This window comes from Wolffia australiana, chromosome 6 (assembly GCF_029677425.1).
Source record: "Wolffia australiana isolate 7733 chromosome 6, ASM2967742v1".
NCBI lineage: Eukaryota > Viridiplantae > Streptophyta > Magnoliopsida > Alismatales > Araceae > Wolffia > Wolffia australiana.
Window position 1 is genome coordinate 885943 of NC_135840.1, and position 23814 is coordinate 909756.

Below are 23814 nucleotides of genomic sequence, written 5' to 3' on the forward strand. Positions count from 1 at the left end.
CTACCAGTCTGGCTTTGCATCGATCGAATGATCCATCAGATTTGAGTTTGGTTTTGAAAACCCACTTGCAACCAACTAATTTTACATTGGTTGGAGGTGGTACTAAGTCCCATGTATGATTCTCTATGAGTGTGGAATATTCGTCTATCATGGCCTTACGCCATACTGATTCTTTGAGGGCGCCCTCCACTGTGGTTGGCTCCATCGGGATGGTGTGTGAAGAGAGACAAATCGGAAAAGGATGTTTAGTGGAGGTATGATAGAGTTAAGAGAGATTTTTAAAACGTTTTGGTGGTGTGGAGCTAATTTCAATTGTTTCGGGTTCAGATTGGCTGACACTTTGAGTCCATTTTGGGGTGATTGGAGAATTATGTATTGGTGTGTTGCTATTTGATGGGGATTGTGTGAATTCCGAATTACTGGGTGATTTAATTTCACCAGGGGCAGATTGTATCCTTAGCTTAGATAAATCAGTGGTTAACCGATTTTCTAACGGCGGTGTGACGTTATCTTTGATGAGAAATGGATATTTGTTCTCATCGAAGACACCATCTCTGGAGATTATTATTTTATTCGTATGAAGAATTAGGCAACGATAGCCAAGGTGACGTGAGCTATATCCCAGAAATACACTCCCTTCCGATCGAGTGCTTCACTTGAATATAGCATAATGTCTAAGGTTTGGTTAACATAGGCATCCAAAAATTTTAAGAAAATTGTAACTTGGAGGGGTTTTGTGGAGTACCTCGTAAGGAGATTGATGTTCCAGTTGCACTGTGGGAAGTTGGTTGATCAGAATCGCGGCTGTAGCGACGGCTTCATCCCAAAAGCGTTGTGGGATGCCTGAATGATGCATCAGTGCAAGGGCCGTCTCAATGATGTGGCGATGCTTGCGTTCGGCGGCCCTGTTTTGCTGATGTGCGTGTGGGTAGGAGAGTCTGTGCTGGATGCCCTGCTTTTGCAACAAAACATGGAGAGAGCAATATTCCCCAATCTGATTGGAAGGCCTTGATTTTACAATTAAACTTACGTTCCACCATAGTTTGAAATTGAAGAAAAACATCCAGAAGATCACTTTTTCTTTGAAGAGGAAAAAGCCATGTATATCAACTAAACGCATCAATAAACGTGACATAATAAGAAAAACCTGAGTGGGACAAAATAGGGGCCGGACCCCAAAGATCAGAGTAAATTAATTCGAGAGGATTAGAATATCTGTGTTCAGAAGAAACATACGGTAGTTGTTTCACCTTGGACATAGCACAAGGTTCATAGACATACGGAAGCAATGGTAAATCAGATGTAACGTTAAGTCGTGATAAAGTATTTTTCAAAATATTAAATGCAGGGTGTCCAAGTCGTCGATGCCATAGGTCAGCAGACGCTTGCCCGAAAAAAACTGGTGGAGAGGCTTTGAGAGGGAGATGGTACAACCTGTTCTGGACGTTCCCCGTGAGCAGCGTTGTTCCTGTTTGTCGATCCTTGACAAAACAACAATGACGATGAAATTCAATGAAGACATTATTATCAATGGTAAGTTGACGAACTGACACGAGATTCTTAGTAATGTTAGGAACATGTAGGATGTTTCAAAAATGAATATTGCAATATTTTGTTTTAAATGAGGAGTTCCCTGATGATTGAATAGACAAACCTGTACCATCTCCGATGTAAAGATTTTCTGAACCTTGGTATGGCGTAGCTTGATTTATAACTTGAGGATCGGGAGTAACATGATGTGTTGCTCCACTATCGGGATACCAATGTGTTTGATTTGGTGCAGAGGGCAAAGCTTCTGGTCCCCGTGTGATGTAGTAAGCTTGAACTTGATTTGGATGAGGTCGGATGGGTTGCGTGTGTGCAATACTACGCGGAGTCCTTGGACCAAAACGATCGTAGCACACATCGGCTCGATGTCTGATCTTCCCGCAAATTTGGCACTTTGGGCCTATGCGATTTCCTTGAGCGGAGCCTCGTCTCATGTTGCTCCGTCCTCTAGAGCCTTGGCCTCTCGTGGCTTGTGAATCAGAGTTAATCTGATTTTCTTCTGGAGGCGGAGTCTCCTCGGTCTATGCTTCAGGGCCCAACATATTTTCCTCCGAACGAAGCATAGAAACAATAGAGTCCAAGGATAACATACCAGCATGGGTGTTCACACTAGTGTGAAAAGCTTGGTATCTTAACCCGAGACCTCAGAGTAAAATGAATTTCAGAGTGTGTTCGTTGACCACTTCACCCGATCCAGCGAGTGCGTGGCAAACGTTACGTAACTCTTGAACAAATTCATCAATGGAGTGTGTACCTCATTGTATGCTATGTAGTTGAATGGTCAGCTCCATAACTCTGGACTCGGTTCTTGAGGAGAGCTGGGTGTTGAGGACTCTCCAGGCTTCTAGAGCTGTTGAACAACTTTGTATGATAGGAAGCACTTCGTCACTCATAGACGACATCATGATGGCCATTACAGCCATATCCCTCTTCCACGAGGGATTTTTTGGGTCTGAGAATGGAGCTGCGGATGTAGGTCTCTGATGTGTGAGATGCTTCCCTAATCCTTGTGCTCCGATAGTAGCTTTAACACAGTTCTTCCATAGGGGATAGTTGCCTCGATTTAGCTTGATTCCGACTGGTGGAACATGCGTATGCCTCTCGGGCGATCTCGTTCGTCGTCTTTGTCTTTGAATGATTCCTTCATCAGAGGAACCTTCAGACCCGGACAGAGCTCACTCTGATACCATGTTAAGAAGTTCAAGTAGAACGATGAAGAGTGAAGATCTCAACTGAGATAGATGATAAACTGATAACTCAACCGTCTGGTATACATGGCCTTATAAAGGCACGAATGTTTCTTATCTATAGAAACAAATTAGAAAGATTCAAATGAGGTCCTCCGCTTGTCCAGCGTCATGATGAAAAGTCATGGCACATCACTTAATAGTGTCGTGTGACTGCAGGCGGCGGCGTTGCCTCTAATGGCGGAAGGTGTTGGTGATGATGGGAAGGTGTCGACGTCCTTCTTTTTGACACTCTCTCACTCTCTCCGCTGCCCCCCCTCTGACCTCCACCTCTCTCTCTCTCTTGTTCATGTTCATTTGCAAACGAACACGAACGAACTGAACATGATTTTTCGGTTGTTCGTTCTTTGACGAAACACAAACTTCCCCACCCTAGAGAGAAGTATATGAAGAATGATGTTATATGGTGCGAATTAGGGAGAAGAATATGAATACCAGAGAGACAGTGCGAAGACTGGATTGAGAGATTTAGAGAGAAAAAATGAATAAAAAATTCAAGAACGAGATCAAATTGATTTGATCTGTGTTTCAAATCAGAGTTTCAAAAGTTATATGACTTTGATGGATAAGGAGAAAAATCACGTTCACAGATTTCAAATCAAAATTTATCAGCATTTCTGTAGAAAAACAGGAAATTTAAAAGAAATCATATAGAGGATGACCCACTATCACAAAGGTTTTGCAGAAGAAACTTAAACAACTTAGCATCAAATGTGATCTATATACTTTCCAAATGAATAAGGGAAGAACTTTTCCTGCCACTGGAATTGTTGGCCGTGGGAAGAGGAGAAAGTTGGAATTCTTCCTACATATATTTTTCCTTCATTGCCGAATAAAGCGTTGTGTGAAATGATACATCTATCCCTGCTAAAATATTATGCAAAGAGTAATGTGCATGACATGGTCTTCCTCTATGTTGGGTTCTGGTGTTGGGTGTTGTTCGTTGTTGGCACTAGCACTTGATGCCACTAGCACTAGCATTGGCCCCCGCTGACAATGGAAAATGCCCAAACAGCATCCAAAATCGTTATGGATGCTTTTCCTTTCCTTCTCAACCATGTCACGTAACTGTCTCTAATGCCCATGTTGGGTTATGATGCCTTGATTCAATGATAGAAAGCGATTATTGATCCATAATTAGTTTTTGAAACAAATACATCATATGTACCTTGTGGGGAACTTTTTCCATCCTTATCTTTCTCACTTTGAGAATTTTTTGAAGCCGTTCACATGACCGGCCTCTAGAAGTATTTACGTGATCAATTTGCTCTCTGATCTCCACTTCTTCTTCTTCTCAAACTCTTCTTGAAAACCTTATAAACCTTCTCACCACAAAGACTCTCTTCTTAAATGAGTTGGGAAGAATTCAAAAGGAAGAAAGGGGTGGGAGCCCAGCTCTAACTGGCCTTGGGTGCTTAAAATGGGTGCCCCTTTCCCCCAATTTTCTTTCACTTAATATTTTTTATAGAAACCCATTAAGTAAAATATATTCAACAATGTCCCTATGATCTTGTGTATGACCCTCTAGGCCGATTTATTCTACTTAACGACTTAAGTAGCCCAATAAAAGTTATTGACCAGCCTTATTAATTTACTATATCAACATATATATTAATTAGCTAACGATCGATTTTACCTAATGAATAGGTTAAGTTTCCAACCCAAGAGGTGCCAAGCTCTACCTCGTCCTCTAGAAGATACTGAGTAGTATTCAAACTCTATCATGAAACCTTTATTGTCATTGGTTATGGTATATGTATGGTTGATCGTTGATAATTGAGATTTTGGGGTAATTAGTGATGAGTTAACTTCACTAATTAGTGTCGTTGGTTTATCTGAATTAAAACAACAAAAATTTATAATAACCTTACTAGCGTAGGGAGAGTAAGGGTCGATCCACAAGGAGCAAGGGTTTTTTTCTTAGGAATTTGTGCTTTAGTTATGTATTTTTTAATAATTTTAGAGGTAGGTTTACTACATATGAAGATAAATAACTAATGAAATAAAAATATATAACAAAGAAAAATAAAATATTATTATAATATTATAATAATATTAATAGGCAGAAAATAATTTTTTTGTATTTTTTAGGAGTATTTGAAAGCTAAAACAAAATAGGAAATGAAACAGTTTGGCGCTCTGGACTTAGTCAAAATTTGGCTAAGTCCGGATGCCAAATGGGGAAGGTGCCTTGGTGGAGGAGAGAGAAAAAAATGGACTGTACTAAAATCACTCTAGAATGAGTTCTAGAATGAATTTTAGAGCGTGGTTGGATGCACTGGAACCGTCTGGATATTGGCTAGCTGATCCAAGACTAACCAAAAGACAAAAGACGAACAGAAAAGAATGAAAAAGGAGAAATAAGAAGGTAACCTCTTTGTCACGCCCGCTAAGGTCCAAGGGACTTCTTCTTCTCCTTTCCACCAGCTTCTTCAGCCCTGGATGCTTCCTGCTCAGCCTGGCACTCACTGAGGTGAATGGATCTATGACTCCATTGCACTTAGGCCACCAAACATTACTTTGGATTGAATCACAAGATGAATTTTACAATAGGGTGAAGGGGTTTATATAGGGAGAGAGAGCAAAGGAGAGCCATTGGATTTTTAATACAATGGATGGCCAGATCTTCTTTTCAGGGTCATGATCCACGTCCATTATGGTCCTCCAATCAGCATTGAGACCTTTGAAATACCCCCTGGACGTTCAAGGCTTCTTTCCTTAACTAGCATTAAAGGTGCTATCTTTAAGTCTCCACCCTTAGATGTTTTGTGGATTGAATGGCTGGATCTTCTTCTCTGGCTTGGATCCACGTCCAAGGTTGTCCTCCAATCATCATTTAATCCCCTGAAATATTCATAAATAATCATGACTGGACCTTCCCCTTGCCCTCCTTTCTTTGGCCCAACATGCCTCTCATAGTGGGCTTAGTGGAGCTTCCTTAGTGGGCCTTTAGACTAGAGCCAACTGTCTTGCTTTGGGCCTTCTTTCTTGGCCCAGGGTTGTGGCTGAGCCTGCTCCTCAGGTCCAAATAGCTTCCTCTTCATTTAATTATCCCCTTTATTCATGAAAGTTTCACCTAATTCCTACATCTTCCACATAAACTAAGAAGAGAGTGAGATTCACTCATTGAGTTAAGTGGGGTTAGTCCCACAAATGATAATAATTAACTCCAAATTAGAAAAAGGTGATTTTGTTTCATGATGTTTCACAACTTAACATAAATGTTGATAATATATCCAGATAAAGATAAAGAAGTAGATAAATTAGTTGAAATTGCACATATATATTACTATCATTTTGGATTTATCAATCGTCAAACCCTAATCCGTCATTAGATCAATATTGATGTGTTACATGGATCATTGGAGAACGCCTTCTTCAATATCCTCACAACTTTGGACAGGGATTTTCTACATCATCTTCACTGAGTCAATCACCTCTTATACCGAGGGCGGATGATCCCATCTTAACCAATCAATTATCTCCGTGAGCTTCTTACTGCATTCGATTTATGACTTTGTTTGAGTCCATGATTAGAGGCTCATAAGTTGTAGTCAAAATGTAATCATCCATTCAAGAGATGTCCTTGGTGTCTTAGGTCAACAGGTCACTTATACAACTATGACATGAATCAAGCTGATTTACGTTCAGGTATAATATCATTCAGGGGTTCTTTGGATAAATTCAGTGAACTCTTTCTCCAAAGAGCACCCACTATGTGTCCTTAGAGTCGCCACTAATAGCCACATGATCAGCTATACTTATCATATAAGTATGATCAGTTAGTGTTATTGTATCTGGATAATTCGATGTCCATCTTGACTATCCATTGAATAGGAATATATATAATACATTTATAAATACCAGCGATCACTTTTTATGATCTCATTATAACTCACTACATCATTGCACGTATTCATGGAATTCATTATAATCATCATACTAGAATAATAATGAATTAATACTTCGTTCAATGAAGTTAAATAAAACATGATGGTGTGATTTGGCTTGACAGCCACATAATATCCATCACTCTGGTCATCAGCTTGTGGAAAATAAGGTAAACCATTGGTCACTTTTTTCTAAGAAATAAAAGTGTAGTTATGTACTGAAGGAGCTATGTCTCAAGTGAAATCTAAAAGCGTATAAAATTAAGTCATGTTTTGTGAGAGAAGGATTTGTTTACCAAAATCTGGAGGGTCTGATCAAACATTTTCAAGAGAATACTTTCTTTCCTGAGACTTTTTTCTTCCTTGAAATTTGTAATTGGTCTTAAAAGGGCATCAATAGATCTCATTTAAAGCTCCTAACAGTACAGATTAATGACATGAAGAAGGAAAAAAGAGTCTTTTTCTGAATCAATGGAGTTACTTTCTCACACATTCTTTATCTAGACTACTCTCCCTGTGCATTCAGTCACTTTCAAGGGGAACTTACGCCTTCTAATTAGTTTTTTGTTTTAGCCACAGTTTCATGCTCACCTATGAAACACACTATTTTATTTGCTTTTTATTACTCTAATTGAAAAAAATGTGCCATGATACTCATAATTTAATTTTTCTCTTAGTTATCATCGTTTAATGTGCTGGCATGGAATTATTTTAATGTTTGAATCACTTACTTTAAGAAAAGGGAATCATATGTTTTTATTTACTAAAAACAGAGTTTTAAAACGTTAATGTATTATTGAGCTGTCAAGTGTAATGTCATTACTGTGGTCCATGATGTTTGATTTGCTTTTAGGAAGTTAATTATCTAGTGACAAGATAAACTGTTTGACCTTATTTCAATAGCTTTATCCACTTTTTGTATGATTAATTTATTTGTATAAAAATTGTATCCTATTTTTCATCTTTTTTTCTCCTTTAACCAAACCACAATTTTCATTGACTAGGCCTAGACTAAAATAAAGTTGGATGTACTTCTAGTTTTTAACTAAACTGAACTGTGATTGAGATTACTAATCAATGTATACATGGATATTAAGATCAAGGTTCTTGACAGATCAAGTTAATCCCTGGTCATGTTTACGTCTAGGGTATTCAAATATTTAACAGATATGAGTTCTCGATGAGAAGTAAAGCTCATTTATATTATGAAGAAAAACTTATATGATAATTCTCCAGATATTTAATCATTAAAATTAATTTGATATGAAAAAATTATTTCATTTTTTGTTGAATTACAGGAGAAATCAAAGTAAGTTAAATCCACTCATTATATTGGAGCAGATATTAAATGATAGGATGCATTTTTGTAATTTTGGTATAACAAAAACTTCTAAGTCAGTCATGGTATAGATATCTTTTAATCAAGTCGCTATAATCAATTCGGTATGTTTTAAATTATTATTACACTTTAAAGACAATGCAAAATTACTATACATCATATATTGACTTTGTGTGAATCGATACTTATACTTTAATTTATCAAAATCACTCAATTTAAGATACGTATTGTGTGCTAATATAAATTTTATGGCTAAATATACATATCATGTGTGTAGAAATTGGTCCAAAATGAATCTGAGGCCCATGTTCTATAATTTTAACCTTATTCTAACTTTTTTATGCATCTTTTAAGCCTTTTTACGCATTGACGGCTCACTCATGTCTCTTCTCTTCGTTTTTTCAGTTTTAGACGTCTAAAAAAGTGGGATGCCAAGAATAAAACCTTAATTGACTAAATCAATATTTTTCAAATCCAATATTTAATAAATCCATTGATTTTAGGAATCAAATTCAATTCTAAAACTAAATGTTTTATAACATGGAATGATTTGATTTACAAGGAGATTAGATCAAACTAAAACATTTGTATAAAAAAAATTGATGGGATCAAATGAAAACCTGACTAAAGAAGAGAAAAAAAGTGTTTAATATTCTCCAAGTGAGAATAAAAGAAAGAAATGGGAATTTGGGCTTATCTATCTATAGAAATATATTTTTAAAATAAAAATATAATTTATTTTTGTGATAACTTCCATTAAAAATTGATTGCATATGAATTGCAATACTTTTTATAACATGGTTTTATAAAAAATTCTACAAACGACTTTGCCTTGGGTTCTAGATTCGAAAAAGGATACTGTCTAATCTTTTCCTAGATAGATACTGCCTAATCTAAAAGGATGTCTGTGTGTGACCATCTAGGGACATGTATTAGTCTATCTAGTGAATCCAATCATTGTCTAACAGTTACCTAAATCAGTTTTTCAGTGGATAAGCCTTGATCCTCCACACTCTACCATGTTAGTGATGATATGATGATTAATACCGAGTTCTTGTGAGCTACCTAACACTTTGTGTTTGCCAAAAATAATACTTACGAATTAACAAACGGCTAAAGATTTTAATAACCAGTATGTATACACCCATGTATCAGAACATAATAATTATCTTGCATCCAGAGTAATATAATACTACATTCATGTTTATATTGACTTAATGGATTAGGCAGTATACTTACTCGAAACTATAACATTTAGTTAGGATTTTTTTACTTATAAGACATTTTATTGAATTTTTATTTTTGGTTGAGATGATATATCTTGATCAATGTTAATTAAAAAATGTGCTGATCAATCAAAAATAATATATTATTCAATGGCAATTTGGGGATATGTACTTGGTAGACTTTGCTCCAAGTGAAAGGCAATGATGTCTTACATAGATTACTCCAACAAAAGAAATCCAATATGCGGAAATAATTCGTTATACTAGTGCTGACTATTTTTTTTATTAGCTGTAATAGGAATGTTAACCTTGAACAAGTCAAACATGAACCTGAATGAATCCCCAGAGAAATCAAGGTGGAGCCTTAAGGGTTCTCAATTATACTAAGAAACTTCTCTAGCATGGGTACAACATTGTTAGAATAAACTAGCATGCTAGAGACGCATCATGAAGAACGAATAACTAAAGTTGGAGGAGTACATGCCTAAAGCATTCTGTCATAAGTACATTTAGAGTAGACCCAGTTCTCTACAAGGGAACATGGAACCATACACCCGCCAGCACCATCTTTAAACTGAGATATTTGTCTAGCGTCCTAAGCCCAGAGCATTCTTTTCTCCATCCTTGTCATCCACTGGATCCCTCCGGTTTTGGATAACCCTCTCAATTCTCTCTCAGAGAAGAAACCGGGACCCGCAAATTAAAAAAATAGAAAAGCTCCCACTTCTAAAAGTATCTGACCGAAAATATCTCCCAAGGTCGTAGATATCTACTACAGAAGAAAGAAGAAGAAAGAAGAAAGAAGAAGAAGATGGCAATCTCTGTTGCGCACCCTGCGCAGGTTCTCTTTGATGGGGGTCTGGAGAGGAGGCAAGAAAGGTTGAGCAGGGAAGGCGGCGCCGCCGCCGGTCTTACGGCGGCGGCGTGGCGGCGGGGCCAGAGATTGCCGGAGGAATTGGGAAGAAGACGGCGGCGGCGGCGAGCTTCGACGGCGGTGGCGGCGTTCTGGGCTACAAAGGCTGAGCCAACGCCAATAGACATGGAGCCCATCACAGACTCTGACCATCTCGATCTCATCCTTGGCCAGGCCCAAGAGCTTTCCCAGCCTATCATCATCGACTGGTACACAAACTCTATCTCTCTCTCCTCTCTCTTTCTGTATCTCTCTCTCTACGACATTTTTCTCTGTTTCTCTCGCTACAATTGTTTCATACATGTCGGGTATCCTATATCTCTCTCGCTCTTCGTTCATCGCGTCATCTCTCTCTCTCTGTAATGGCCTCTCTGCTTCCCTCTTTCTTATGGTTTCTCGTCGCATCTTCTCCGTTGATCCCATCCAACTAGGACATCAAGCACATCCCATCGTCATCGACTGGTACACAATCACCATCTCTCTCTTCTCCCTCTCTCTGTATCTCTCTCTCTATAATTCTCTTTCCATGTCAATATCTCGTTCAATCGTATTATTCTATCAGACATTTCGCAAATCCTATATATCTCTCGCTCTTCATTCATCGCGTCATCTCTCTCTCTGCATCCTTCTTTTCATCCCAATCAGAAGGACATCAAGCACATCCCCTTCTTTGCCGAGATCTCTTTTGATCTATCTCTCTCTCTCTCTCTCTCTCTCTCTCTCTCTCTCTCTCCATTCATCTACTTATCTCTCTCTATCTATCCATGAATCTATCCAAAGGGTTTTCTTACATCACTATTTCTCAATGAATGTTGTCCTTCGAGAAATGGGGCTATCTTCCGATTTCTCTCTCCTCATTCATGGCCTTATCGCCCTCTTTTATTTCTCTCTTTAAGTCTCTCTTTCTTCATATCTAGGTCTCTCTCACTCTCTCCATATCTTACTTTCGAAATATCGTAGCTTACAACTAATCAGAGGTCGCCACGTCAACTGATAGATTTCTTTTACTGTCATGGTGGTATAGATATTCTATCTCTCTGACTGGTCTACTATTGATTAGACCTCTTTATGACTATCCCATTTGATCCGTAGGATGGCGTCGTGGTGCCGCAAGTGCATCTATCTCAAGCCCAAGCTGGAGAAGCTGGCGGCTGACTACTCTGAGTGAGTCTTGATTACTTCCTTCGTCTAAATGCTGAATGTAATATCATGATTTTTTGTCTTTGTGAACTTATCTGAAATAAAGGGCGTTTTTTTTATGTTCTAGTCTGAAGTTTTATTTCGTGGACGTTAACAAAGTGGCTCAGGCACTGGTGAAGAGGGGAAACATCTCGGTATTGACCCTTTTTTTCAATGAAAAGACCCTTGGTTTTATTATGTTATTTGCATGGCATGTTGATCGTTTTGCTAATTTGATTTTTCATCTTTTGATGGATGACTCTGCTGCATCAGAAAATGCCAACCATTCAGGTACTTTTCTTCTTCCATTCCTCTCTCTAGCTCTCTCATCTGTAATTTAATGTGTCTTTTATATACCCATCCATATGATTCACCCATCTATATGGCATATATTAGCCCCCATCCATACATACATCTATCTGTTCACCATCTATATGACTTACTATCCTTACATTCACAGATCCTCCTATTCACCGTCCATTTTCCTATCCATCATCCCGCCCATCCCCCCAACTCATCAGTCCATCTGCCCATCATTTCTCCCATCTATCCATTCATTCATCCATTTATCTCTCTATCCAAGACGTCCAAGCCTTACATCCATCTCTCTCTTATCCAACTCATGCATTTTTGGTAAATACTTTATGTTCTAAGTCTCACTCCTATCTCTCAGCTGTGGAAAGATGGAGAGATGAAGGAAGAGATAATTGGAGGGCAAAAGGCTTGGCTAGTCGTCGAAGAGGTCCGCCAGATGATCACCAAACACATGTGACAACTCATCTCTCTCCCCCTTCTCTCTCTCTACACGTCCTCTACCGTATTGTACACACAACGCAAAAAAAAGAAAAAGTAATTTATAAATTGTGATCCCTTCCGTAATTGTGATCCCTTCCGTAAGGTTTGGGGACAGAAGATTGATAATAGTTTAGGACAAATGAAACAAGAGTAAAGAGGCCGTATGTTCAGTAATATGTTACAAAAACTTGTCATTCCATTTCGTCCTTAGGGATTAGAGGGAGAAGATGATGGCACAAATGGTAGCAACATTAAAATAAATAATAGGTAGGGATCAATGTTCTCAATTCCAGCCCCATTTTCTTTAAACTTGAACCTAGGACTGGCTCGTCTTTGTTCATGTTGATGGAAATAAATATAGCTGGCAAAATGATCACTTAATATCATGCTCAATGTTCATTAATATCATGTATTCATAATAATGCATATGTGATGCATATACTGAAGTCCTTGAATACATGATCCAAAATTATGATAAGATCATGATACAGAGACCACTATTCTTTAAGTACGTTTCTAAATATTATTACTTGAAGGCTACTCGATAATGACATTGCAATATATGAATAAAATATCATTAGTTATTCTCACTCACATGATGGATACGACTAATCTTGTGACCATTAATATAGAGACAATGAAGATAGATGATGAGTGTTCTCTTGTAGAAAGAGTTCACTTAATGATCTGTATAAATCCTAAATGAAATTATATATGAGAAGCATGTGTTCAGGTTGATTCTCTAATGATTTGCAAGTATCCCTCAGACATGAGATACTAAACCTGCCTTGTGGATTGACAATTATTCTTTACCTATAACTTGTGAGTTCCTATTCATGGAATTCCAAACATTCTTAGCTCCGGTATAGTAAGAAGTTTATGAAGATAATTGATTGGTCAAGAAGATAACATTTCCCCTTAGCATTAGAGAAGACAACTTAAGAAATATGATGCAATGAAGTCATCGGTCAAGTTTGTAGAATATATAAGAAGAGTTCCCTAATGATTTCAAAATGCATTAGAAATAACTTGGATAATCTATTATGGTTGGACGATAAATCGTACCCAAGTTTTTCATGGGAGCACCAAGCAGATGAGGGACTATACATACATGGTAACAAATGATGGAAATATTATATGATTGAGTTAATACATTAATGGATATTATGTGGCCACCCAGTCAATCACGCCACCATGTTTTGTTTTTAGTTTATTGAAAGAAGTATGTATTCATTATTACTCTCGTGTAATGTTTATAATCAAGCCTATTAATATGTGCAATGACCTAGTGAATTATGATGAGATAATAATACAATGATAACTAGTCTTTAAACATGTATTCTAGATATTCTTATTCAATGGATAGTCAATATGGAAATCAACTTATCCATATAAAATAACATTATTTGATCCTACTAATACAATAAGTATGGCTAATCTTCTGGTCGTTAGTGTAGAGACACTAAGGACAAACGATGGGTGCTTTAGATCATTGAATCGATCCATCTAAATCTGGGAATTGTATTATACCTAAACATTAATCATGTTGATTTATGTCATGGTTTTATAAGTGATCCATTGACTTGAGACACCAAGGACATCTTGTGGATGGATGACTATGTTTTGACTACATCTTGCTAATCTCTATACATGGGATTCAATAATGCTTAACTCAGATATAATAAGAAGTACATGGAGGAAATTGAGTGGTCAAGACAGGATATCTACCCTCAATATACGAGGATACTGACTTTTAGAAGACAATGTAGGTAAATACCTGGCAAGATTAGCAAGGATATAGGAGAAGGCATTCTCGAATGATTCCTAGAGTAGTACTAACTAAATGCTTGATTAAGGTTTGACAACTAAGCATACCTTAAGTCATTCGGGAGTCCCATGCAGAATGAAGATTATAATATACCTTAACCAATGATGGTAACTATTCCTTGAGAGAGTTTGAGTATTTCTTTGTATCTTCGAGAGCATGAGACGTAGCTCGACCCCCTACAGGCTGGAAACTAAACCTATCGATTGGTTTAAATCGATCCTTGATTACTTAATCTATATGTTGATATATTTATTTAATAAGATTGGATAGTAATTGTTATTGGGCTGTTAAAGTTATAAACAAGAACAATACATAGGCCTAGAGGGTTACACCCACGAGATTATAAGGACACGGGTGGATATACTTTTACTTAAGGGATATTTTATGAAAATTCTTAAGTTCAGTATAAATAGTGGAGGGGTGCCCATTTTAGGCACAGCTAGAATTGGGCATGCTCCCTCCCTCTTCCTTTTCATTTCTCCCTTCAACATATAAGAGCCTATTCATAGTGAGAAGATCTAAAAAAGCTTCATAAAGAGTTGGCAAAGAAGACATGGAGATACAAGAGCACCTTGATCATATGGATACTTCAAGAGGTCAGATACTTGAACAGCTTCAGAACAATCTCCAAGGGAGCAAGTCAAGAGTGCATGAAGTTCTCCACTAGGTACATAATGTGTCTTTTATTAAGAAATCTATTTGCTTCCATTGCTTAGAAAAATATTTTCTAGCATTTAATCAAATCAATATAACCCAAAATACACTATATCTTCTAGATCACGAGGTGTAGCTTAGCACCCCAGGGGATAAAAACTTAACCAATCAATTAAGTTAAATTGATTGGTGATTAGTTAATCTAAATCATGATTTTGATAGTTCATTTTGTATCAATAAAGTTATGGGCCATCAGATTCATTAACTAGACCAATACATGGGCATAGAGAACTCATGTTAATGATCTTTTGGGCATTAGAAGATATACTCAAAGTTTAGGGATTTTTATAAACAATCTAACCCAGTATAACCTTCATGTATATAAATATATCTGACATTTGACCCTCTGGTCAATGTATTAAAAATTAATTTAGGAATCAATATTTTTAAAGGTCGATAATCATACTCTATAGTATCGACCAAACATTAAAGTGAATGATACATCGTTTGACTGGACAAACTTAATGGTAAACATGGAATATCTAACTCATTTAGATAATTATATCCACATTTATAGATTATTTTATAGACCTTTAATATGAATGAATATAATTTAAATCTTCGGAATATTTTTAAATATCTACCATAATTGTCAAAGATTTTTTTGAATTTCAATTCATGGAGAAACACCAATGATTGGCGTCAGCTTCCCAGCTGATCAATGAGGAGAATGTATCTTCTCCTTGTTGTCGTTTCCACCTGTTCTAACCCTAGCCACCAACAGAGAGAGAACAATTCAAAAATATGACTTGTCTTAATGAAAGAGAGTCAGCCAGTACTTATACTGGATTACATCTATTGGGTCCATTCAGGCCTAACATGGTGGATCCGACCTCATAAGGGTACTTATGCAATAGAGTAAAATACAGGGTTTACTACAAAAAAACATATAAAAGGAGGAAAGCGCCTGCTGACAATTGGTTTCACTTATTATTGCTATTGGAAATGACAAAGTGGTAATTATGCTGGTTCAAAATTAAAGAAGTTGTATTGCCTTATTTTTATCTCTCATATTAAATTACTTTGACTTTAACATTTATTAAAATAATTACCCTTCCCCCTTAATTTTATAAGTCCATGTAGACAAAGTTAGCCCTAATTTCAGATGTCTCTTTTCTCTTTTGGTGAAAATCACACTACAAAAAGAGAAAGAAAGATATCTCACCTTTTAAAGAAATCTTAAGGTTTTTTGTGGAAGGAAATATTTGGGCACCACATTTTTAAACATACTTTTTGGGACAAGGTTTCAAGAAGTTAGGAAGACAACATTGTGAACTAGAACTTAGTCGTAAGATCCTCACATGAAAAGAAATTTCCTATTTTTTTTGAAAATTTATTTTATATGAGTTTTTGATAACATACATAAGAATTCATAGCATCTAGATTTGTGTCATTTGATAAAATAGTTAAGAATTTGAAGGGGTGTAAAGGATAACACTAATAAATTGTGACTAAAATAAAAAAATCCATTTGAGGGATGATTTATGAGAGACTATCTGAACCAAATATCACCAATTAAATTATTGATTATTCACCATGTAATCATGAGTCTGTGGTAGGTAGTTCAAAAATTTTAGTACACATATTTTAAATCACAAGCAAAGGAAGGAGGAAACATATGGAGGCGCTCCAAAGGGGCTTCAAACAAAAAATCTATAGTTTTACACCTCTTACCTGGTGGTGACTTTTGTCATGAGGTGTAAATCTAAATCAACATAGAAAAATGAGATAGGTATGAGAAAAAGAGGCGAGGGAATCAGGAGATGGGTAAAAGAAATGTATATTGAACCATTTGGTGAGACTTATTTCAATATTCAAAATCCTTTTCATTAAATATCCTAGAATGACTATCTAGATGAAATCATTTGCATGTATGTGAGTGTTTGGATTAACTAAATATATAGGCTTTAAGTTTATCCAAGTAGGCTTTAGGGGTTGATAAAGATGATAATTTGTGGGTTGAGTCAAAAGAGGACAAACATCATTGAACTCTGGAAGATTCTGGGGCTCGAAGATGATATCGCTTCACCAACATTTATTTTCTTGTTAGCATTATTATGCCTCATTTTCTAAGTATTTTACTCAAGGGAATTCATTCAAACTTTGTTAGTGCTCATTATCACCAAGGGCTAGGTACCCCAACCAGCATTCAGGACTAGCCTAAAGTTGTTTTAAAACCCTGAGTCTACCTCATCATCGATTTCATCCCTAGACAGATAGATGTACCTCATAGAGTTAGGTAGATTATACTAAGTAAATATTAAAAGGCTTAATTCACCTCCCTCTTAGATCATACCTTAGGAACTTAAACTAACGATCAAAGCTTATCATTAGATTCAGGCCATAATCCCATCGTTGTATTAATCAAGTTAAATATTCTCATCATTGTGTTAATTCCATCATTCTATTTTATCAAATAATCTACACTAAATAAGCCAGACATTGTATTTCTATTTTAATAAATAAAAGGGAAAACCTCCGTCGAGGAGAATTGTATATGATGATATTGTTGTTGCCCTACTCGGTCATTCTCTTTCTCCTTTCTCATTCAGTCTATCTGTATGCCTGCTCTCTCTACCTTTTTTCTCTCACTTACTTTTGCATGGTCTCTCTATCTCTTAGTTTCGCTATCTCTTGCTTTATCTTTTCCTCTCTCGTTGAGTCTCTCTAAGTTTCTCTCTCCCTCTCTTATCTTCATATCTTTCTCTCCTTCTCTCTTACTCTCCTACTCAGTCTCTCTCATTCTCTTTCAGACACTCAAACTCTCTATCTCTTGCCTTAACTCTCGCTTTCTCTGTATCTCTCTCTCTCTCTCTCTCTCTCTCTCTTTCTCTCCCTCTTACTCTTGCTCGCTCTGTGTGTGCCTCTCTATCTCAGAATCTAACCTTCACTCTCACTCTCTTGCTTAATCTCTCTCTCTCTCTCTCTATCAAACTCTCCGAAATATTTCCCCTCTCATGCTCTCTTGCTCAGTCTCTATATCTCATTCTCATTTGCAATTATCATCCTCTCTTCTAGACTCTTAAAATCTCAATCACTAACCTTTTCTCTTGCCCTCTCTCTCTCATTATTAACATAGTCCAACTATTTGTATTATCAACAGAGAGAGAGCTGAGTCAAAACATCAGCCAGAGAGGCATAGGCGATGAGCCCTTAATCCCGGCCAGACTTTGCCCAATCCTTCAATTGGGCCAATATAACTCCAAAAAACTTAAAAAACTAAACTAAATCTACTAATAAGAAACAACATAACGAACAACCCACCAATAACAACCACATACCTCTTCTGACTTATACATGAAGTGAACCAACCAACCAATAAGACTGAATTTAACTCTCACACAATCAAATCTAGAAACATATCTTTTAGGCATAAGCGAACCTACCAATAGGGCTAAATACCCTCTCCTAGTGTATAAATGATCAAGTGGAATTCAAAATACACAACCGTGACATGAACAGACAGTAGGCTCACTAGGGCTCGAACATACAAAAACACCCTTCTGAGCATTGACAATTGCCGATCTTATCCAAAGCCAGATCCTCCAAATGGGTAGGGTACTATTATATGTATGAAGAAAATATACTTTTAAGAACAGCAAAAAAATAAACTAGCCCCACAAACGGGACGGAACGGGAGCCTGTGAAGGGCGGATGACGAACGGAACACCGTCCCATTGTCGTCATCCGACCACGAAGCCTATAAATACTGAACTCCTTGAGCAGTCCCCAGAGTATGGCGATGTTCTTGGTCGGAGGGTTTTGCCGGCGAGGGGCTCTGCTCCGCCGCGCCTCCTCGGCGGAGCGCGGCCGCGGCGCCGCCAGTTCACCGGAGATTCTCGCCGTTCATCCCGTCGCTTCGTCAGCCTTGGAGCACTTGAATCTCGGTCGGAATCAACTAGCAATGGATGTTCTCAAGCTCGCGATCGCGGAGGGGAAACTACAGAGCGGCGTCGATCTCTTGAAATCGATCCCTACGCGCGGTTCTTCGCCGATCTCCGATCTCCTCGTTCGTGCTCTGTGGGAGTGTGGGAAGGTTGAAGAAGCGCTGGAGACGTTCTATTATCTGAAAGAGATCGGTGTTCGGCCGAGGATCGAGATCTGCAACGGATTGCTCAGCGCGTTCCTGAGGAGCAAGAAATTGGGGCACGCGTGGCGACTCTACGCCGAAATGTTTAGGATGAAGATCCCTTCAAACACTGCTACGTTCAACATCATGATCAACGTGCTCTGCAAGGAAGGTAAGCTGAGGAAAGCAGAGGGGTTTTTACAGATCATGGAGTCGTCGGGCGTAAGGCCGACCGTGGTCACCTACAATACCATAATTCAGGGTCACTGCGATCGGGGAAGAGTTGACATTGGGTTAGAACTGCTGAAATCCATGAGAGAACGAGGGATTTCCCCCGATTCCTACACCTATGGGATACTCATATCTGGTTTATGCAAGCGAGGGAAGCTTGCAGAAGCTTCCGCCATGTTCTCAGACATGGAGGAGCAAGGAGCTAAGCCGACGGCTGTCACCTTCAACGCCCTGATCGACGGTTTCTGCAATAAGGGGGATTTAGAAACAGCATTTACTTACAGGAAAAAGATGAAGGATAGGGCCATCAAACCTACTGTCTCCACCTACAACATGCTCCTCCATGCTTTGCTCATGGAGAAGAGAAACAAAGAGGCCGATGAGCTTCTTGAAGAGATGCAGAAGAAGGACGAGCTCTCCCCAGACGCAATCACCTACAACATCCTGATCAATGGGAAGTGCAGAGCAGGGGACATTGACAAAGCCCTTCAACTGTTCGAAGAAATGACCCAGAAGGGGTTGCCTGCTAGCAAGGTGACCTACACCTCAATCATCTACGGCCTTTCAAAAAGCAAGCGAGTGGAAGATGGTTACAGTCTGTTCAAGGAAGCAACAAGAAGAGGGTTGTCCCCGGACACAGTCATGTTCAACGCCATGATTGATGGGCTTTGCAGTGGAGGGAAGGGGGAGAAGGCGTTTCTCCTGTTGGAGGAAATGGAGAGGATGAAGGTTTTGCCTGATGAGGTGACCTTCAATTCTCTGATGAGGGGGCTGTGCCTGCAGGGGAAGGTGGAGGAGGCGAGAGAGCTGCTGGCTGAGATGCGGCGACGAGGCATCGAGCCTGACCATGTTAGCTACAACACTCTGATCAGCGGGTACAGCCGGAGAGGCGCCGTGAAGGAAGCCCTTAAGCTGAGGGATGAGATGCTAAGCTTGGGATTCAACCCCACTGTTCTCACCTACAATGCTCTGATCCAGGGCATCAGTGCGAGCGGTGATGGCGATCTTGCCGAGCAGCTTCTAAGGGAGATGGCTGCTGACGGTGTTGGCCCCAATGATGGCACCTACATTGCTCTTTTAGAGGGTTTAGCTGCACCATCTTCTGTTGATTGAAGCCAACACTCTGCTGCAAAAAATTTAAGAGTGAAAGTCCTTAGTCCATGCACCCCTGGAATTGCAACAGGTGAAAACATTCAGCTGCAGATGGATAAACTTTGCTGGAATGTCGACCTGGATGGCACAGCCAAGTCCGTATGTTGAGCCTACTCAGATCAGAACAAAACTAGTTGATTCTCGTTCTACGGCTTGTCATTCATGCTGAACTTCTTGCAGAACCAGTTGAGATCCCCAGTCTCGAGTGGCTCTGTATCGAAGATACTTGAAACTGGACTGCGGAGCGACAAGTCCTATGACACAAGAGCAGGATTCTCTAAAAAGCCAAGGCTGGCTTTTTAGAGAATCCTGCTCTTGTGTCATAGGACTTGTCGCTCCGCAGTCCAGTTTCAAGTATCTTTGATACAATCCCAAATCTTGAACCAAGTTTAACGTGACAGAGTAAAACTGTTCTCAACCAATTTTATTTGAAGTTAACACATGCAGGTTACCTTGAAAGCGTATCGTGATGATGCTTCCTCTTTGAAATATGATAGGTCCGTAAAGGAACCTTATTATGTCTTCTTGGATAATTGTGGCAGGCCAAAATTGCACTCTTCAGGTGAAGGGGTAAAAAATGGGGAAGAGGAGGCTGCCAAGGAGGAAGAAGGCGGCGAAATACGCCACAAGAAGACGACTCTGGAAATGGCGGGCAGCAAACCAGTAAATCAGAGGGCTTGCTGACAGAAACCTTGTTGCCACCTGCACGTGCATGAAGAAGAAGGATGTTGCCGCCATGAAAGCAAGCTGGTACACAAAGGGAAGCACCAGGATGGAGGAGAACCCATGCGCTGCAGTGGCAAGATTAGTTTTCTGTTTTTCAGAGACAGAATTTGCAGAAGAGGAATTTCTACTGGTGCTTTGAAGGAGGTGTTACCAGGGCTGTGAGGAGAGAGGCCTGCGGCGACTCGTCTTTCCTTGGAAGGAGCTTGGAGGCCGGCGGAGAAGACGGCATCGGGGCGAAGTTTCGCATACTCTATGATGGAGCAGACTGCCAAGAGAAGCATCGGAGAGGCCAGCAGAAAATTGGGCAGCTGTTTCACTTGAAAGTACCTCAGGAATCCGACGTCCCTGGCATGATTTACCAAATCTTAAGACTAGAACCTGTTCTGCTATGTTTGTCAGCTCAATAATTGGAGGTTGATGGTAATGAAGATGACGATCATGTTGAAGGCGAAGCTGAGTAAGATAATTATCGATATCATGATGAAGAACGATTTTATTTTGAAAGATGATTGAAAGAGGGCGGTCACCGGACAAAGCAGTAACCACCCAAAGTACACATGTATACCCTTAAGGCTCTACCCATACATGATCCTCCCCTCCCCTATCTATGTACTGCTCGAGGGAACCATGATCTGAAGAAGAATGATGATTATCATGATCATGATGATGGTGAAGAAGAAGACTATGCCAATTATCATGATCATGAAGAAATTGAAGAGGATAACAAGAAGACGAAGAAGAATAAGAAGAAGAAGATGATGATGATGATAACAACGATGGTGAAGTGGATGAGGGCCGAAAGAAGATGATGATGGTGCAACAGATGAAGAAGAAGACGTAGATTATGATGAAGCTGAAGCTGAAGGATATGATCATCATGATCTTGGTGAAGCTTAAAGCTGAAGCGGATGAAAATCATGATCACGATAATGCTGAAGCCGAAGAGATGATCATAATGAAGCCAATGACCCTAGTGAAGCAGAAAACAACTATAACGACGAAGGAAAAAGATGGTACCGATCATAACAACGGTGAAAACGTTGAAGAAGACGAGATGAAGCAGATGAAAAACTGACGAAGAGATGATCATGATGAAGCCAATGCTAAAGAAGATGATGATCCTAATGAAGCAGAAGGCAACGATGATGAAAAAGAAAAAAGATGGTACCGATCATAACAACGGTGAAAACGTTGAAGAAGACGAGATGAAGCAGATGAAACTAACGAAGAAGAAAGGTACCAGTAATGGCTTTGAACGTATCCATACAAGCGAGGGAGCCAAGACTGGCACCAGGGTCTGCGCTGCTCAGCGGGCCGTCCAAAGCACATACTGGCGTACCCATAAGCCTGAAAACCCACCATGGGCGCCAAAACGACCGCCGCCTGCGCCGCGCCCACGGCCAACTCTCTCGCCACAACCTTCTTCTTCTTCTTCAATCCGACCGAGTCCCAAGCCCGCAGCAGCGCGCGGAAGCAGACGAACCCGGCGTTGACCGCCCCGTTGGACCTCGCCAAGCCGGACATCGCCAACATCACCACCCCCGCGAAATCAGAGCCGTTCATCAGCTTCTCCACCCCCCCCATCGAGCACGCCGCGTACAAGCTCTCCGAGTATCTGCGAACAAGAATCATTAAATTTTTTTTTTTTCAGAAAAAAATGGGGAAATCCTGATTAATTCCTCGGCGGGGGTTACATCGCAGAGTAGAAGACGGAGGCGGGGTTGAAGCAGAAGAAGACGGCGGAGCGGAGCGCCGCCGCGTCATCGGCGAGGGCGAGAAGAGATAGTCTGTGGAGGGAGAGCGCGGCGGAGAGGAAGGCGAGGTTGCTGAGGGCGAGCCCGGAGAGCGCGAGGACCGCCCGATCCCCGATCAACGGCTGTAGAGGCGCGAGGGCGGATCGGGCGAGGAGAGAGACGGCGAGGGGGAAGGCGGGGAAGAAGGCGAAGGCCTGCTCGTACTCGTAGCCGCACTGCGCGATGCGGAGGAAGTAGACGGAGTCCCACACGGCGGCGCGCTCGAGGAAGGCGGCGGCGCGGGGCCAGCGCGGCGGCGGCGCCGCCGCTGGGGCGGCCAGGCAGGGAGGGTTGACGGCGGCGGAGGTGTCGTAAGGCCGGAGGAGCAGCTGCCACGTGGCGGCCAGCGATAGGAGGAGCACCCTGGAGAACACGGCGGCTCGGAGCACCGCCCTCCTGCCCTCTCTCCTCCCTTCTCTCTCCATGTCCGTTTGATCGTAGCTGGTCCCTAAGTAGTCGCAAATATAGTGCAGGATCGTCCGCCCAGGACGGGGACGACGGACGGGACGACACAGAGGTTTGTCTGAATTGTCCCGTACAGAGTTCGTCCCGTCCCAAATATTTTCTTCCCTGTCCCATCCTATCTGAAAACCATACAGTCCGCGGGGGACGAAAAAAATGTCACCCTTGTAAATGCTCTGCTCTGGCTCAGCGTTCCCTCTTTGACTCTCGCTCGGCTTGCACTTGGTTCACACTCGGCTGTCTCTCTTGCAGTTTAAGGGCGCCTGGACTTTCCCTCTCGGGCTCTCAACTCGTACTTGACTCCCACGAGATGCAGAAACCATCCCGTCCACCATCCAAGGCGCGGGAGGGGATGGTTATTTCGTCCTAGGACGAAATAACCTTCTCGTTTGCCTCCTTGCACTATACTCACAAACAGTAGTATGCATTTTATTTTATTTGGTGAATATCCATTTTTTTTGCTGGCATTATGGATCCATCCAGATCCAGCAGCCATGTTTAAACCAATGGAAACCAATGTCCTTTTTCCCATCAGAAAATGTTTTACCATGATTTTCTCAAAATCATGACAAATTTGCCTTACCAAGGCTTGACGTCATTTCCTCCCAAAGCGAACAATCAATTAGGATTTGTGATATTGTTAAAACTCATCAGGGTTGTTAATTATGTCGTTGGTAATTGAGTTTAATTTATAATGTTTAT

General features: G+C 40.1%; 3 protein-coding genes across 5 annotated transcripts; 2 read left to right on the forward strand and 1 right to left on the reverse strand.

Annotated features, from left to right (window-relative positions):
- Nucleotides 1-10005: 10005 nt before the first annotated feature.
- Nucleotides 10006-12221, forward strand: LOC144704526 (thioredoxin-like 3-1, chloroplastic). The gene is made up of 5 exons (XM_078576972.1): nt 10006-10372; nt 11256-11327; nt 11431-11497; nt 11616-11633; nt 12016-12221. The coding sequence occupies exons 1-5, from the start codon at nt 10062-10064 to the stop codon at nt 12112-12114; spliced, it is 567 nt and encodes a 188-aa protein (XP_078433098.1). The 5' UTR covers nt 10006-10061; the 3' UTR covers nt 12115-12221.
- A 6204-nt stretch (nt 12222-18425) lies between these two features.
- Nucleotides 18426-21361, forward strand: LOC144704089 (Pentatricopeptide repeat (PPR) superfamily protein). Of its 3 annotated transcripts, none has more exons than XM_078576325.1 (2): nt 18426-20230; nt 20674-21361. In XM_078576325.1, exon 1 carries the CDS (start codon nt 18584-18586, stop codon nt 20090-20092), a length of 1509 nt encoding a protein of 502 aa, XP_078432451.1. In that variant the 5' UTR covers nt 18426-18583; the 3' UTR covers nt 20093-20230; nt 20674-21361. The 3 variants fall into 3 exon arrangements, with proteins under 3 accessions (XP_078432451.1, XP_078432454.1, XP_078432452.1); XM_078576328.1 differs by having other exon boundaries at nt 18426-20226; XM_078576326.1 differs by having other exon boundaries at nt 18426-20162.
- On the reverse strand, nt 20599-23077 carry LOC144704090 (transferases, transferring hexosyl groups). Its single transcript, XM_078576329.1, has 4 exons — nt 22552-23077; nt 22098-22472; nt 21009-21202; nt 20599-20922 (listed from the first exon to the last, which is right to left on the reverse strand). Exons 1-4 carry the CDS (start codon nt 23073-23075, stop codon nt 20690-20692), a joined length of 1326 nt encoding a protein of 441 aa, XP_078432455.1. The 5' UTR covers nt 23076-23077; the 3' UTR covers nt 20599-20689.
- Nucleotides 23078-23814: the final 737 nt, after the last annotated feature.

Excerpts from the sequence above, each read along its gene's own strand:
- LOC144704526 (XM_078576972.1), top strand. The coding sequence starts at position 10,062 with ATGGCAATCTCTGTTGCGCACCCTGCGCAGGTTCTCTTTGATGGGGGT. Across the intron at positions 10,373-11,255 it reads CAGCCTATCATCATCGACTG|GATGGCGTCGTGGTGCCGCA; the intron begins GTACACAAACTC and ends TTTGATCCGTAG. Across the intron at positions 11,328-11,430 it reads CTGGCGGCTGACTACTCTGA|TCTGAAGTTTTATTTCGTGG; the intron begins GTGAGTCTTGAT and ends TTTATGTTCTAG.
- LOC144704089 (XM_078576325.1), top strand. The coding sequence starts at position 18,584 with ATGGATGTTCTCAAGCTCGCGATCGCGGAGGGGAAACTACAGAGCGGC.
- LOC144704090 (XM_078576329.1), bottom strand. The coding sequence starts at position 23,075 with ATGGAGAGAGAAGGGAGGAGAGAGGGCAGGAGGGCGGTGCTCCGAGCC. Across the intron at positions 21,203-22,097 it reads TACGTTCAAAGCCATTACTG|GGACGTCGGATTCCTGAGGT; the intron begins GTACCTTTCTTC and ends AAATCATGCCAG. Across the intron at positions 20,923-21,008 it reads CCTCTCTCCTCACAGCCCTG|CGCATGGGTTCTCCTCCATC; the intron begins GTAACACCTCCT and ends TTGCCACTGCAG.